At 43.0% G+C, this 14938-nt stretch overlaps 1 protein-coding gene across 2 annotated transcripts in view; it reads right to left on the reverse strand.

The window, feature by feature from the left end:
* Nucleotides 1-655: 655 nt before the first annotated feature.
* RSPH14 (radial spoke head 14 homolog) overlaps nt 656-14938 on the reverse strand; it is a 122497-nt gene continuing 108214 nt past the window's right edge. For both annotated transcript variants that reach the window (XM_051973181.1, XM_051973183.1), the window contains one exon: nt 656-960. In XM_051973181.1, coding sequence (XP_051829141.1) covers nt 722-960 — 239 coding nt within the window. In that variant the 3' untranslated portion in view covers nt 656-721. The remainder of the gene's footprint in view (nt 961-14938) is intronic.

Consider the following 14938-nt stretch of genomic DNA (forward strand, 5'->3'; position numbering starts at 1 on the left):
CACCAAGACAGGCTTCCCCACTGTGGGGAAGGGGATGGGGCTGGATTGGGGGATGGGAAGGGCCAGCTTTGGCCTTCACTCCCTGGCAGACTTTACTTTATCGCTGGGTCTGCCTCTGTTTCTCCATAAGAGGAAGGCGAGGGCCTCGGGGTCTACAAGCTGCACTGACCCCTGTGGGATTTGTCCCGCTCCCGCCACTGACATTCAGTAAATGAGCTGCCCCCCCCCCAGTGCCCGAGAACTTCCGGGCGGCCCCCGGCCTCCATCCCGGTCACTGCCGGGCGGCCCCCCCCCCCGGCCTCCATCCCAGTCACTGCCGGGCGGCCCCCGGCCTCCATCCCAGTCACTGCCGGGCAGCCCGGGGGGGGGGGGGATGTTCCGGCTCTGAGACCCAGGCCCCCGCAGGCACCCCCAGCCCCAGGTTCCTCCGTATGTCTGTCAGCGAGGCAGCCGGGGCAGGGCGCCCGGTCCGAGCGTGGCTCTGTTCCCCTCTCCGAGCCCATGAGCGGCTCCCACCTCCTCATGAGCAGGGAACTTTCTCACACATGCTCCTCACACTGGGCCCCTGGCCCTGGGGAGACCCTCCCCCCCTCCTCAGCCCCCCACATTTCTGGGCCCCAAGAGAGACGAGGCAAGAACCAAGGCCAGGCAGAGCGCTGAGACAAACCATTATTGGGGGTTCTGGGAGAAGGCCCGCGGGTCTCTCTCCGGGGCCGGGACTTCAGGGCTTCCACTCGATGACCTTGGTGGCGATCCGGGCCGCGTGCCTCACGTACAGGACGGGGTCTTGGTCCAGAGCCTTGAACCTGGTCACCTGCGGGAGCAGGTCCCGCCGACCCTCGGGGGCCTCGGCCAGCATGGTCAGCGTCTTGATGGCGTTCAAGCGCACTTTGGGCAAGTCGATATTCAGCAGTTCCAGCAGAAACGGGATGGCTCCCGCGTCCAGGGCGGCGTACTTGCCTGAAAACGCAGGAAGCAGCACATGCCCACACCACAGAGACACAGTCCCCTCGGGCTCCAATGCAGCAGCACAAAGACTCACACACACACACACACATACACACACTCAACTCACTCTCACTCCCTCACACACACTCACTCATACACTCTCATTCACACACACACTCACACTCACACACACTCACTCACACTCACACACACACTCACTCACACACACACTCACTCACAATGGGTACCTACACGCTGAGACAGATACACCCAGACCCCTAGACTGGTCTGTAAACATGATCCCACCACCAGGATTTCCCAAAGATATTTCTGAACAAAGAAAGGATCTTGTCTTGCTGCTCTCACAATAATTATTGGAGGGGGAGGGAAATGCACAGTTATCTAGTCACTCCACGGAGCCCACTGTTTCCTTTGCAGCTCACTCCGAGAAAGCGCTCCACCATGAATAGTAATAAATGGAGTCAGTTTACTCGGTCATTTTAGCCTTGGATTCCTCTCCAAGATGAGACCGGATTGGGTGTGGCCTCCCCAAAAGGCAGGTGTGATCTAGTGTCTGACAAGCCAAAGACTCCAGCTTCTGAGATAAGAGCTCACTATTTGACAACAATTGCTGGGAAAACTGGGAAATGGAATGGTGGAAACTAGACACTGACCCACATCTAACACCCTACACCAAGATAAGGCGGAAATGGGGTCATGATTTAGACATAAAAGGTGACACTATAAGCAAGTTAGGAGAGCAAGGGATAGTTTGCCTGTCGGATCTGTGGGGAAGGGAGGAATTTATGGCCAAAGAAGACCTGGAGAACATCATGAAATGCAAAATGGATCATTTTGATTACAACAAATTTAAAAGGTTTCGCACAAACAAAAGCAATGCAGCCAAGATTAGAAGGGAGGCTGAAAGCTCAGAAATATTTTTTACCACTAGTATTTCTCATAAAGGCCTCGTCTCTAAAATATAGAGAGAATTGACTCAAATTTAGCATTTATTTATTTATTTATAAGAATACAAGCCATTCTGTAATTAGTAAATGGTCAAGAGATATGAACAATTTCCACCCAAAGAAATTAGAGTTATTTCTAGTCATATGAAAAAAATGCTCTAAAACACTGCTGATTGGAGAAATGTAAATTAAAACAACCCTGAAATACCAGCTCACACCTCTCACATTGGCTAAGATGACAGGAAAAGATAATGACGAATGTTGGAAGAGATTCAGAAAACTGGGACACTAACCCAGTATTGGTAGAGTTGTGAACTGATCCAACCATTCTGGAGATAGCCCGAAGGGCTCTCAAACTGTGCATATTCTTTGATCCAGCAATCGATCCAATAGACTTCTAGATCTATATCTCAAAGAGATCATAAAAAAGGGGAAAGGACCTATATGTGTACAAATGTTTATAGCAGTTCTTTTTATAGTAGCAAGGAATTGGAAAATTGAGTGGATGCCCATAAATTATAGAATGGCTGAATAAGTTATGGTATATGAATGGAATATTATTGTCCTAGGAGAAATGACGAGCAGGCTGATTTCAGAAAAACCTGGAAAGACATGAATTGATGCTGAGCGAAGCAACCAGAACCAAGAGAACATTGTACACGGTAACGACGAGATTAGGTGATGATCAACTGTGATGCCCTTGGCTCTTCTCAACAATGTGGTGATTCAAGGCCATTCCAATAGACTTGGGATGGAAAATACCATCCACATCTGGGGAGAGAACTATGCAGACTGATATATGGATCAAAGCATAGTATTTTCTCTTTTTGTTTGGTTAGTTTTTTTCTTTCTCGTGTTTTTTTTTCTTTTTGGTCTATTTTTTCTTGCACAACATAACAAATTTATAAATATGTATAAAAGAATTGCATGTATTTAATTTAGGCTGTCTTAGGGAGGAGAGAGGTAAGGGAGGGAGGGAACAACATTTGGAACACAAAGTCTTACAACAATGAATGTTGAAAACTTTACGTGTATTTGGAAAATGCAATACTACTGAAAATTAAAAACAAAAAAAGAAACAAAAGGCAGGTTGCCAAGGACCCCAGAAAGGTCTATAATTCCACCGTCTTGCCTTGGGAACAAGGATTCAGGCTAAGGACTGTTTGGGTAGTCCATAAGAGAAGGAATAGGGCATAAGTATTATTTAACATTTTGAGTTCCAGTTAAGATGATGATGTAAAAGGTAGCCAAGGAGCCCACTCCCCTGGAAATACCTGAAAGGGACCAAGAAAAGTGAGAAGAAACAGAAGCAAGCCCCTTCATGCAGCTTTTCAGTGCCTCTTCAAGGACTAAGGAAAGTTCCAAAAGGTCCCATTCTTTCCCTCGTTTTTCTTCCCCGGGCCAGTATAGTAATAGACATCATTACAGCCTCTGTGCTTTTCTTGCCGTAGACTTTCTTGTACCCTGATTTTACTTAACGTTTTATAAAGAAACTCAAGGTTAGTCATGAAAATTTATGTTGAATACTTTGTCCGTGACAAGAAAAGGAGAACGAAAGAAGTCAGAGATTAACTGGAAATACACAAATTTTGAATTTTTGACTCATGTAAACCTTTTCATAAATGTTAGGAATTCTCCTTACTGGGGGGCTGTTATATTGGTGTTAATAACATTTCCTCAAACAGAAATGCCAAAAAGTCATGGAGAGAGGGCCTGGAGGCCATCCTATTGCCCCTGGTTAAAAGCGAGCTAACTTTACCTTGTAAGAAGACATGGCTGACTAAGTCTTAAGCTTCTGGACCTGACAGAAAGACATGGAGCAGAGGATGCCATAAACTAAACCAACCCCTTGCAAGTAGATTAGCAAAGCTGAGCAAGACTCAGCTCTATCCCTTTCTAGAAGGGAGAAGGGAATGGAAAGGATCTAGTGGGTCCACCCTACTCCCTAGAGGAACGTGCACAGACACTGACGTTAGAGCCCGTGAGGGAAAAAAAGAAAAATGGAAAGAGAATAAATAGCTTTCAACATAAGGTAGAAAAGCTCACCCAAGTAGTGGGCTTCCTGAAAAAACAGAATGGAGCAATCAGGTCTCAATAACTCCACGAGACAAAAAGAAATATTAGAACAAAGTGAAAATTTTGAAAATATAATTGGTAATTACTTTTTTAAAAAACTGATTTAAAAAAATAAACTTCCTAGAAAACAAATGAAGGAGAGATCATTTTCAAAGCATCCAACTCCTTAAAAACAATAATCACACAAAAATACTGGCTAACATATTTTTGAGATAATAACATTTCCCAGATCTAAGGAGTAAGGAGAAAATAGAGAGAATCCACCAATTTCCTTCTCAAAGAAAGCAAAAAACAAACAAACTAGAAAACAGCCAGAAATAGACTGTCAGAGAATGTCTTAGTTGTTTGTTTTTTTTCAGTGAAGTGTAAATCAATCAGAGGGTGAGGGGAAATGGAGGTAAGGGAAGCTTAAATAATGACAGGGTTTGTAACAGTCACTGTGGAGAGCTGGTTAAAGAATTAATTAGGAAGGAGTAGGATTGTTTTGCTGCAGCGAGGGTCTAGTTAAGACCGTATAAAATAAATTTGTGGGGGATCCAATCAGCATGGTTTCACGATTTCCTTCAATTACATTCAGCAATACATGAGTGGGAGTGAAGGAAATGGAGAGAATGAGTAATTCTAGGTTAGCATCTGACTAGGTATGGCTAGAAATAGGACAAGGGGGTAAGGGACACAGGAAAGGAAACGGAGAGTTGGATTTATCAGGGGATTAAAATAGGAAAGGGAAGAGAGTGTAGCTGGTGATGGCTTAAGAACCGAGGGGTAGAAGGAGTGGGGGACACAGAGAAGATCAAGAAGAAGGTGAGGCGCAATTAAGATAGATGGGGAGAGAGGGATAAAAAAGTGTGGGATCTCAGATAAAGAAATGTGAGAATCCACATTCCCCCAAGAAGCAGAATACTTGTGGCTGATGAAGGAATGAATGAATGGTGTGGTTTTTTCCTGTGGACAGTTTAGGTGGAGTTGGGGAGCAGGTCATGGAAAATGAACAGACTGGGGAACTTGGAGGGGAGAGAGCATCATTATACTTGTTGAAGCTCTCTTGAAGGAGAGCGAGAGTCGAAGTGGAGAGAAGGACTGTAAGCCAGGAGTGAACTCCTTGAGGGATAAAGGAAGGAGAATGTCCCTGGGATTGAGAGATAATGGCTACCAGTGTCCCAATGAGGTCAACAACAAGAGAAGACTGAATGATGGTGATAGATCGTCGAAGCAAGTGGTCATGGGAAACAAGAAGCATTTTGGTACCCCTCCTGCTGAGACAAGGGAGTTGGGGTGGTGCGGTACAAGGGAAAGTACTAGAAAGGATGATAAGGGGGCAAAATGTCATTGGAGAGAACCAGGTCTCAGTGTGCCAGAAGATTAAAAAAATGAGAAAGGAAGAGATTTAAGTGAAAAGAAATGAGTCATTTATGGAGTAAGTGTTACAAAGGCACCAGAATCCAGAAAAAGCAAAACATCAAATAACCAAGAATACACTATTCTTCTGTACGAGAAAAACTATACTGTGTTTTAACTGAAGTCTGTTACACAGAAGTTATTAATATGTAAACATTTTGGCTTCAAGAGAGAGGGCCTAATGAGCAGCTTCCCCCATCAAGAGCCTTATTCTCTGACCTGAGCAATGCACACTTAACATTCACAGTAATCATGAAACAAAAGACAGAATGTCAAAGCAAGATAAGGTCAAGGTTTTGGTTTTACTGGGCGAGGGGTGGGGTGGGGGTGGAGAAAAATAACAATATCTGAAATATCTATCATCCCGGCCCCTTCTTTTCGATAGGTCCAGGGCAGACTTAGGATTCAGTCCGCAACAAACTAAGGGACGTTTCTCTTGGTTAACAAAGGATGCTCCCTCTATCAAATCACTGACTCTGGTCAGCCAAGTGCACGTCTCTTCTTGTGATAAACATTTTTAGGAAGTCCAAAGAGTTAAGAACGTCCATATCAGAGACGTCATAACAGCATTAATTCCTCCTTTTTTTTTTTTCTAACATAGCTGAGGCCACAGGCTATCTTGCTGAGTACAAATGAATCCTAGGCGTGGTTTTCATTAATTCACGAATCCCGTTTTCACTATTTCCCTTGTTCTTTGGGTTGCCTCAGATCTGTAGCGAGATCCTTTTAGCCCCGTTGGTTTGGTGGAAAGTAGAGCGCTCTCTGGATCTTACTTCAATCTAGCAGATGCAGTAAAACAAGTAGATGAAGAGAGGATCCATTCCAGCCCCCTACTAGCCACTGAGGCGCATTATACGGAATGTGGGAACGGCTTTGTACCCGTGGCCAGCGACTTAGCGGGGTAGGGAAAATGACGAGGGGGGAGACAAAGCTGGTGGTTCAAACATAGGGGACCCTCTGAGCCCTCAATCCCCTCCCAGTAACAATAACAAAGTTGTGAAGATTAGGAACCAAGGTGGTCTGATTAAAGAATAATAGGAGCTTAAAGGAAACGGTAATCCTCTGCTCTGCTGGACATTAAATTGTCTGATCCCCTCAGCCACAGCTGCTGAAAATGGATACGCTGAAGCTCTCGGCCAGTTGTTCCAATGTAGTTATAAATCACACAGGGAGTGTGTTCCCTGTTCTTTGTGCGAGCCAACAAACCTTGTACAGCAGCGGCATCCTCATTCCCGGTCCCTGCGCACCCTGCAACTAGAGGGTTGTGAAGGCCCCGATGTCCACAGATCCCCCGTCCCACCGAAAATACCCGGTGCTGTTTCAGGAGCCCTTGGGGACTGACTAGGTTCTCTCAGGGGTCAGTCCTTCCTCCAGCCCTTTTTACATGGAGGACTGTCCTCATGTGCAGGAGACCGCCCCATGGGGGGTCGCCATGAACCAGAACCCAGACTAGATCTATTAATGGGGTGGTGGGCATTGGAGGTGAATTGTGGGTGGCTGTTCCCAAACTGCAGAGCTTTCAGATCACAGGGCAGCAGAAATTCCCCGATTTGTGTGTGTGTGTGTGTGTGTGTGTGTGTGTGTGTGTGTGTGTATGTGTGTGTATACGGGGCAGCAGAGAGTCCTGATTCATTATTCACACGTGTGTGTGTATTATATACATATATATGTATACATATGTATATATTACACATGCACACACAGAGTCAGGTCAAGAGCAGTGAGTGAGGCTGTTGTATACAGTCCACAAGTGGCCATTCAACAGTTCTGGAAGCTGGAGCAAGCTCTGTCCATTGGGATGACGGCTCCATGGGCCCGTAGTCGGTCATTAACCATGGAGCATAAACCAAATCCCATCTGCAGCTGATTTAATTGGGGTCCCCTTAAAAGCTCTGTGGCTTCAAAGAGGAAGCGAGCTCCGTAATGGTGGCGGGGGAAAAGGGATGACTCAGGAGATGGACACAAGCCTGTTCACAGGCAGTCAGCAGGAGGGAGCTGAGGCTAAATCAGAGGGAGATGCTAGAGAGGGCCCGCTCTGGTCTTGCCCCGGAAACCTGACTCACCAAAAGAATAGGAGGGAAGAAGGAAAAGAAGGGAGAAGGAGGATAAAAGGAAGAAAAGGAAGGGGGGAAGGAAAGAGAAGGAGGGACAGGGAGAGGAGGCAAGTCTTTAAAACTGGCCAGACTAGGTCACTCTCTTTCCCATGTGTTCTTTTCTGCTGCTCCCAGAGGAAAGATCCCTCACAGTCCTCCCCATGTGGGTACCATGACCTGAACAAGAGGACAGATACCGTCCCTCCCCACCTTTTACACTGGCTCCAAGAAATGGGTCTGTGGCTATCTGGTTTTGTTCATTTGTCTTCAGCTGCAGCTGCTGGCCCCATTCCCACCAGACCTGGGGTTTGAGCCACATGACCTTGGAGCCAAGGTGCCAGGTGGAATGGCTCAGCCCGGAGAAGCCCAGGAACCCGGTGTCTCCCGCAGGAGGAGGGGTCTTCTCTACAGGAGCTAAAGTCTAACCCTAACCCCCTTCCTCTCCTCAGAGCCCGACGAGTACGGGGACTAAGTTGGATATCTACGAAGGAAGGAAGTATTCCTTGGAAAAAGCTCATCTTACTGTTCGTGGGTCAGTGGGGTCCCTCCCCTTAAAATCTCGCGATGAAAAGAAACCATTATCTGGGAGGACGGGAGCCCTGGCAGAGAACCTAACACCCCAGCCCCTTTAAGAGTATCAGAGGCAAAGAACTGGAAACCCAGCGGCTGCCCATCAGCTGGGGAATGGCTGAGCCAGTCGTGGTACACGAAGGTGATGGCGTCTATTGCTCTATAAAAATGATGAGCAGGCTGCTGTTAGAAAGGCCCGGGAAGATTTACACGAACTGATGCTGGGGGAAACAAGCAGAACCGGGAATATGTTGTACACAGTGGCAGCAAGATTATATGACGACCAACCATGACAGACTTGGTCCTTCTCAGCGGTTCAGAGATCCAAGGCAATCCCAACGAACTCTGGATAGAAATAGCCCTCGGCTTCCAGAGGGAGAACTATGGAGAATGAATGTAAAGCAACACACGCTATGTACACTTTGTTTTTTTTTTTTCTCCCATGGTTTTTCCCTTTTGTTCTGCTTTTTTCTCTCCCAACATGATTCATAAAGAAATGTGTATTTTGAAAATAAATATAATAATATAAAAATTAATATAAAATTTAAAATACTTTAAAATTAATATAATTTTAAAAATGAAAATAATATTACCAAAAAAAGATAACAATAAAAAAGTTTTTTTTTTTAAAGAGTGCTAGAAAACCCTGGAGAAGAGGTAAAATGTGACAAGCCTGGCCTTCAAATAGCTGGGAGTATCACAGAGCTTTGCTACCTCAACTGTTTTAATTTAATCCTTTCCCCCTGTCAGTCCCCAAATTAATTGTTCTCCTTTATGCTGATTTGGGACGTCACCATCTTGTGGGGCACACAGCTGTTCATTTGGTAACCTGATGCTTTTCTGTTTTCAAACTGTTTTGTGTCCCCATGCGGGTATCACTTCTGGGTCTCCCCCTCCCCCCAAAATCTGGTTCTTTTGCAAATCCACACAGTACCGGCAATGTATTCAGACCAAAATGCTCCATCCATAGTGCACTGCCCTTAAGGTGGCCCATCCTTCAAGCAAAATTCCTTGAACCTATTCCAGCATATGATAAGAAGTTATAGCAGGGCAGTAAGTGATGCAGTGGATGGAGCCCAAGGCCCGGAATAAGGTTTTGAGTTCAAATCCAGTCTCAGACACTTTGTAGCTGTGTGACCCTGAGCAAGTCCCTTCACTTCTTGTGCCTCAGTTTCCTCATTTATAAAATGAGCTGGAGAAGGAAAGGGTGAAGCATTTTGGTATCTTTGCCAAGAAAACCTCAAATGGGGTTATGGAGAATCAGACACGATTGAAACAACAACCAGATAAGGAGAGAAACGTTCAGGGCTAGAAACACAACTGCTCTTCTGGCCATCCTGAATCCAAGTGTTTCTTACCTGCAACGGCACGCTCTGTTCTGATGTTTTCTTTCTAATTCCTTTGGGGTGACTTTGCTTCTAATTAACTAGAAAATTACATTCTGCTAAATCACGCTGAATGGTCAAGCAGATCGAACTCTCCTCACCACTGACTAATAGACTTTCCTCCAAAAGAGGCGGTTCCCTTTTGGCCCAAGGCCAATTTCCTAAGAGGGGAGAAAATAGCCTTTCTTCTCCAAAGAGAAGAAAAGGAAAAAAGGGGAGACAAGAAGGAGCCTTTCAGGACAGGGGGCTGAAGCACAAGGAAGGGCGGCAAGCAGCCTCAGAGACTTCTCCATATTGGAAGTCCCGGGGAAAATGCTCCTAAACCTGACTAATTCTGGGAGGGCCGAGCGCCTTTTGAATGAGCAGATGTCGTCAGAGACATCCACAAAGGCCCTAGGCCATCATGGCTGTGCCAGCATTTACATACCCAGAAGTCTTTGGGGCACCCTCCTTGTTTTCAGAGCTCGAAGCATCCTTCTCTGGGGGCCCTTCATCCCCCCACTTCTCCCCCACTGGTCTATGAGACGGAAGGTTTTCCTGCCAAAGTGAGTGAAATATGAGATCCTTGCCTTTCCTGTGGCTGCTATTTCCCATGCTGGAGGCTCCTCCAAATGTGACATTGGAGACTTGACCTGAGTGGGGAGAACTTGGGCCTCAAAGCTCCCCTTAAGGAGACCGACTCCAGCCCCACTTGCTCAGGGCTGGTCTCATCTCTTAACAAGAGGAAGCCCTGGATGGCGAGCCCGGCCAAGCGTCAGGTCAATCACGGGCCCAGTCTGATTCTGGCAGCCCCCACGGCCTCCGCACAAGGGCAGACCTTTCCTGTTCCGTCAGGGCGAACTTACCGGCCCAGCCGGTCCATATCAAAACACAGGTGGGGACCCAAGCGCCTGACAAGCCCCCAGACTTATCACCTAAATGGGGTTCGATCCGTCACTCAGACAGCAGCTGGAGCGCCACAAGAACAACAGAATTCCCCGATTGAGGGCACTTAACTGCCCGCTTCCTACCAAGCACCCTGACTTAATCTTAGACCGGTTTGATGCTCAAGAAGAAACCAGAGAAGTGTCCCTGCCTAGGTCACAGCTCCGGGCAATCCTCCCGGCTTTGGGGGCAGCTCAGATTGAAATCCAGGACCAGGAAAAGACCGATTCTGGCAGGACTTGGGCCCTAGTGTGTGACACATAAAGTGGCTTTAGAAAGGAAGGTCTCGACAGAAGGATCAACAGACTTGGGTCTAAAAAGTAAAGGTTGCTTTCTCCCACAGCTCAGCGATTTGGAAGACCCCGATTCCAGCACTTAGCAGACCCCATCATTGCCCTGAACTGATCGTATTAGAAAAACTTAGTGCCAACTGCCTCGACGCTTGGGGTGTTTTTGAAATGCTTTTTCTGGAGTAGAATTATCCAGTTTTGCTGACTCCCAATGAAATATGACCATTTAAGAGGAAAGGCCAAATCTGCCAGACAGAGATACAGAAGTGTTTCTGCTTTGAGGGAGAAAGAGGGGTCCAAGTGGATCAAGTTTCCTCTGCTAAGTGGAATTCTCTCTGATCCAAGTAATGTATCCTTCCATTTTATAGAACCTGAAAATAGGACAATATTCCACAGCATGATAGGACAAAAGTACACAGTTTAAGTTTTTTTTTTTTTATCAGAGAAATAGTTACATTAAAGTTTAAGGCGATTCTTTGGAAATGATCTCTCTTCATAGAAAACTAAAGGGTTCCTTTTTTTGATCTGCTCCAGGATAGACATAAAGTTTATCTCTCGTGATTCAGTCCAGACAAACTAAAGGTCGTTTCTTTTGGTTAACAAAGGGACATCCCCAATTGTTCTGATTCCTTTGAACAACAAAGTACAGACCCTACCTTGATATGGTCCTTGAGGATTCAAGGGAGGTTATTCTTTTTTTTTGGATGGAACTTTCTTTTTTATTAATTCTAGCTTTTATTTTCAAAATATATACATGGATAATTTTTGACATTCACCTCTAGAAAACCCTATGTTCTAATTTTTCCCTAAGGGAGGTTATTCTTAACCTCAGACCAAAAACACCGTGAAAACATTAGTTCCTAATGTCTTAAGAACACAACTGAGACTATATATATATGTAAAGCAAAACTTCACAATATCCTGAAGACAGGGTAGGGCTAGGGAATAGAGCGTTAATAGAAAAAAAAACAAAGGCCTTCCAAATATTTCTAATGAAAAAACCACAGCTGAGTAGATTATTTGAAATGCAAAACCAAGACAATAGAAACCTAGATAAGTGCATAGATCTGAGAATTTGAAGGAGCTAAACAATAAAGTGGATACATTCTCAGAGGGGAAGAAGAAATTGCTTCAGAATCTTATTATTTTCAAGGATGGCAGGGGGAATGTAACAAAACAGACACAGGACTTGGTTGTGTTTTATTCTGTTTTGTTGGTTTTAAGAGGAGAAAGAAAAGGGAGGGGGAAATGAATGTACCAGAAAAAAATGTAAAAAAAAATGGGAGAAGAACTCACAATTTTACACAATTGTCCAGACTGGTAAAACTATGGGGGAAGAGTCAAGGGAGTAGGAATGTCATGAATCTCATTCTTATCGGAACTGTACAGAGGATGGTTGAACATTTATGCAAACACACAAAGAGGCCGATATTGAAATACTTGGAATTCAACAGAGAAAAAGTTCAGGATGGAGAGAGACAGTGGAGATGTGGGATGTGGTTAAGAGCAGAGGCAGAGTTGGGGAAGGAATAGGGATGATCAAAACAACTATCAATTTTAGAGAATGAATAATAGAGAGAGAATTAAATAGAAAGAAAATGTAAGAATTATAGACTGGGTTCTGAGCTTTGTGAGAAGATAAAGGGCTAAGGAATAAGAGCCGATGATTATTACAATTATAGATTACAAGTCTTGATCATATTTCTTCTTTCTCCATTCCTTTCTTCTATGGAAAGAGATGAGGGGTTAAGAGGATTTTATAGAAGGAATTACACAATAGATAACCATAACCATGAATGCAAATGGAATAAACTCACCTATAAAATGAAGGAGAGTAACAGAATGGATTAAAAAGAAGGATCTAGCAATATGTTGTTTACAAAGAATACTTGAAACATAAAGATTCATACAAAGTTAAAATGAGAGGCTGGAGCAAAATTTACTATGCATCAGGCAAATTAAAAAAGAAAACTTGGGTAACAATCCTGCTCTTAGACTTGAAATAAGAAAAATAAATATAGTTTAAAAAGATAAGCAGAGGAAATACATAATGCTTAACAACACCATAGGTAATAAAATAATAATGCTTGACAAATATCCACCAAATGACATAGCATCTAAGTAAAACTTAAAGGAAAAATAAACCACCGAGAAATAATTGTGGGTGACTTCAGTGAGTCCCTTTTAGAACTAGGCAAATCTGACAAAGAGAGAAACAAGATGATACATATTTGAATAGAAATTTTGAGAAACTATTGAATGTGAACAAAAAGCAATATAATACTTTTCATATATGCATAGCACATTTATTATATAAATTGAAGACATATTAGAAAAACCTCATAGAGAAATTCAGAAAAGCAGAAACATTTAATATATCCTTTCCTGACTACAACCCAATAAATCTTCTGATCAATAAAGAGCCTTTGAAGAAAAGAACTAAATTTAAGTAATTTAATTGTAAACAAATCATGGTCTAAAAACACATATAATCAATAGATAGTGACTTCAAAGGAAATGACAACAATGAGAAAACAGAAATCTTTGAGATGAAACCAAACTAGTTCTTGAGGAAAATTTACATCTCTAAATACTTTCATCAGCAAAAGAAAGAGCAGACTAGCATACTGTTTGTCCAACTAAGAAAACTAAAAAAGCAACAAATTTTAAAAATTTCAAACTAAATGGAAAGAGTTTTTGTTATTGTTGTGGTCATTTTTTCAGTCATGCCCAAGTCTTCATGAACCCATTTGGAGTTTTCTTGACAAAAATATAGGTGTAGGGGCAGCTAGGTGGCCCAGTGGATAGAGCACCAGCCCAGAATTCAGGAGGACCTGAGTTTAAATCTGGTCTCAGACACTTCACACTTTTGAGCTGTGTGACCCTAGCCAAGTCACTTAACCCCAATTGCCTCAGCCAAAAAAAAAATACAGATGTGGTTTGCCATTTCCTTCCCTAGCTTGTTTTACAGTAGAGGAACTGAGGTAAAAAGGATTAAGTGACTTATCCAAGATCACATACGCAGTAAGCTTCTGAAGCCAGAATTGAATTCAGAAAGATGAGACTTCCTGACTGTAGGTCTGGCACTCTATCCACTATACCACCTAGCTGTCCCCCAATAGAAAGAATAGAAATTCTGAGAATCAAAGAAGAGATAAATAAAATGAAAAACAAAATAAAGTATTAAATGACAAAGAAAACTATAAATTGGTTTCTCAAAAAAATTAAAAGATAAAACAGTAATCTGTTAAAAAAAAAAGAAAGGGAAGCCAATTTATCAATATTAAAAATAAAAAAGGAGAATTCAAAACAAATGAAAAGCAAATAAAGGAAATTATTAGCAATTATTTTGCCCAATGAGATTTCATCATAACCTAAATAAAGTAAATGAATATTTACAATTATTATGCAATCATTAGGATTTTGCCTGGCCAGGTTCAGTTGAAAGTCCCTGATCCTGTCAACATCTTATACCATATAATAAGATAAGATAAAAATAAGGACCTGATTTAGACATAGAAGGTGATACTATAAGCCTATATACTATAATATTAGAAGATACTATAAGGAGGGCAAGGAATAGTTTATCTGTCAGATCTATGGAGAAGGGAAGAATTTATGGCCAAACAAGAAATAGAGAGCATTACAAAATATAAAACAAATCATTTTGGTCACATTAAATTTAAAATGCTTTGCACAAACATGTAACCAAGATTAGAAGAAAGCAGAAAATTGAGGAACAATTTTTGTAACTAGTATCTCTGATAAAGGCCTCATCTCTAAAATATGTGGAAAACAGTGTCAAATTTATAAGAATACCCATTATCCAAGTGATAAATGGGTAAAGGTTATGAATAGGCACTTTTCAGATGAGGAAATCAAAGTTATCTATGGTCATATGAAGAATATTCTAAATCACTATTGATTAGTGTAAATTAAAACAATTCTGATCTGACCTACCAGAGACAGAGATACACACACACATAGAGGTATGTACACGTACCCATATATGTCCAGAAACAGAGATGTATATAGACACACACTCACACACTTACACACTTACACACACACACTCTCACACACACACACACACTCTCATACTCACACACTTACACACACACATACACACACTCACACACATACACACACTCTCACATTCACACATTTACACACACACACACTCACACACACACACATACACACTCACACACACACCTGAAAAGACCATTACCACAACACTGGGGTTTCCTAATTTCTCCCCAGGCCAGGAATCTTCCCGAACAAAC

Source organism: Antechinus flavipes, chromosome 1, assembly GCF_016432865.1.
Source record: "Antechinus flavipes isolate AdamAnt ecotype Samford, QLD, Australia chromosome 1, AdamAnt_v2, whole genome shotgun sequence".
Lineage (NCBI taxonomy): Eukaryota > Metazoa > Chordata > Mammalia > Dasyuromorphia > Dasyuridae > Antechinus > Antechinus flavipes.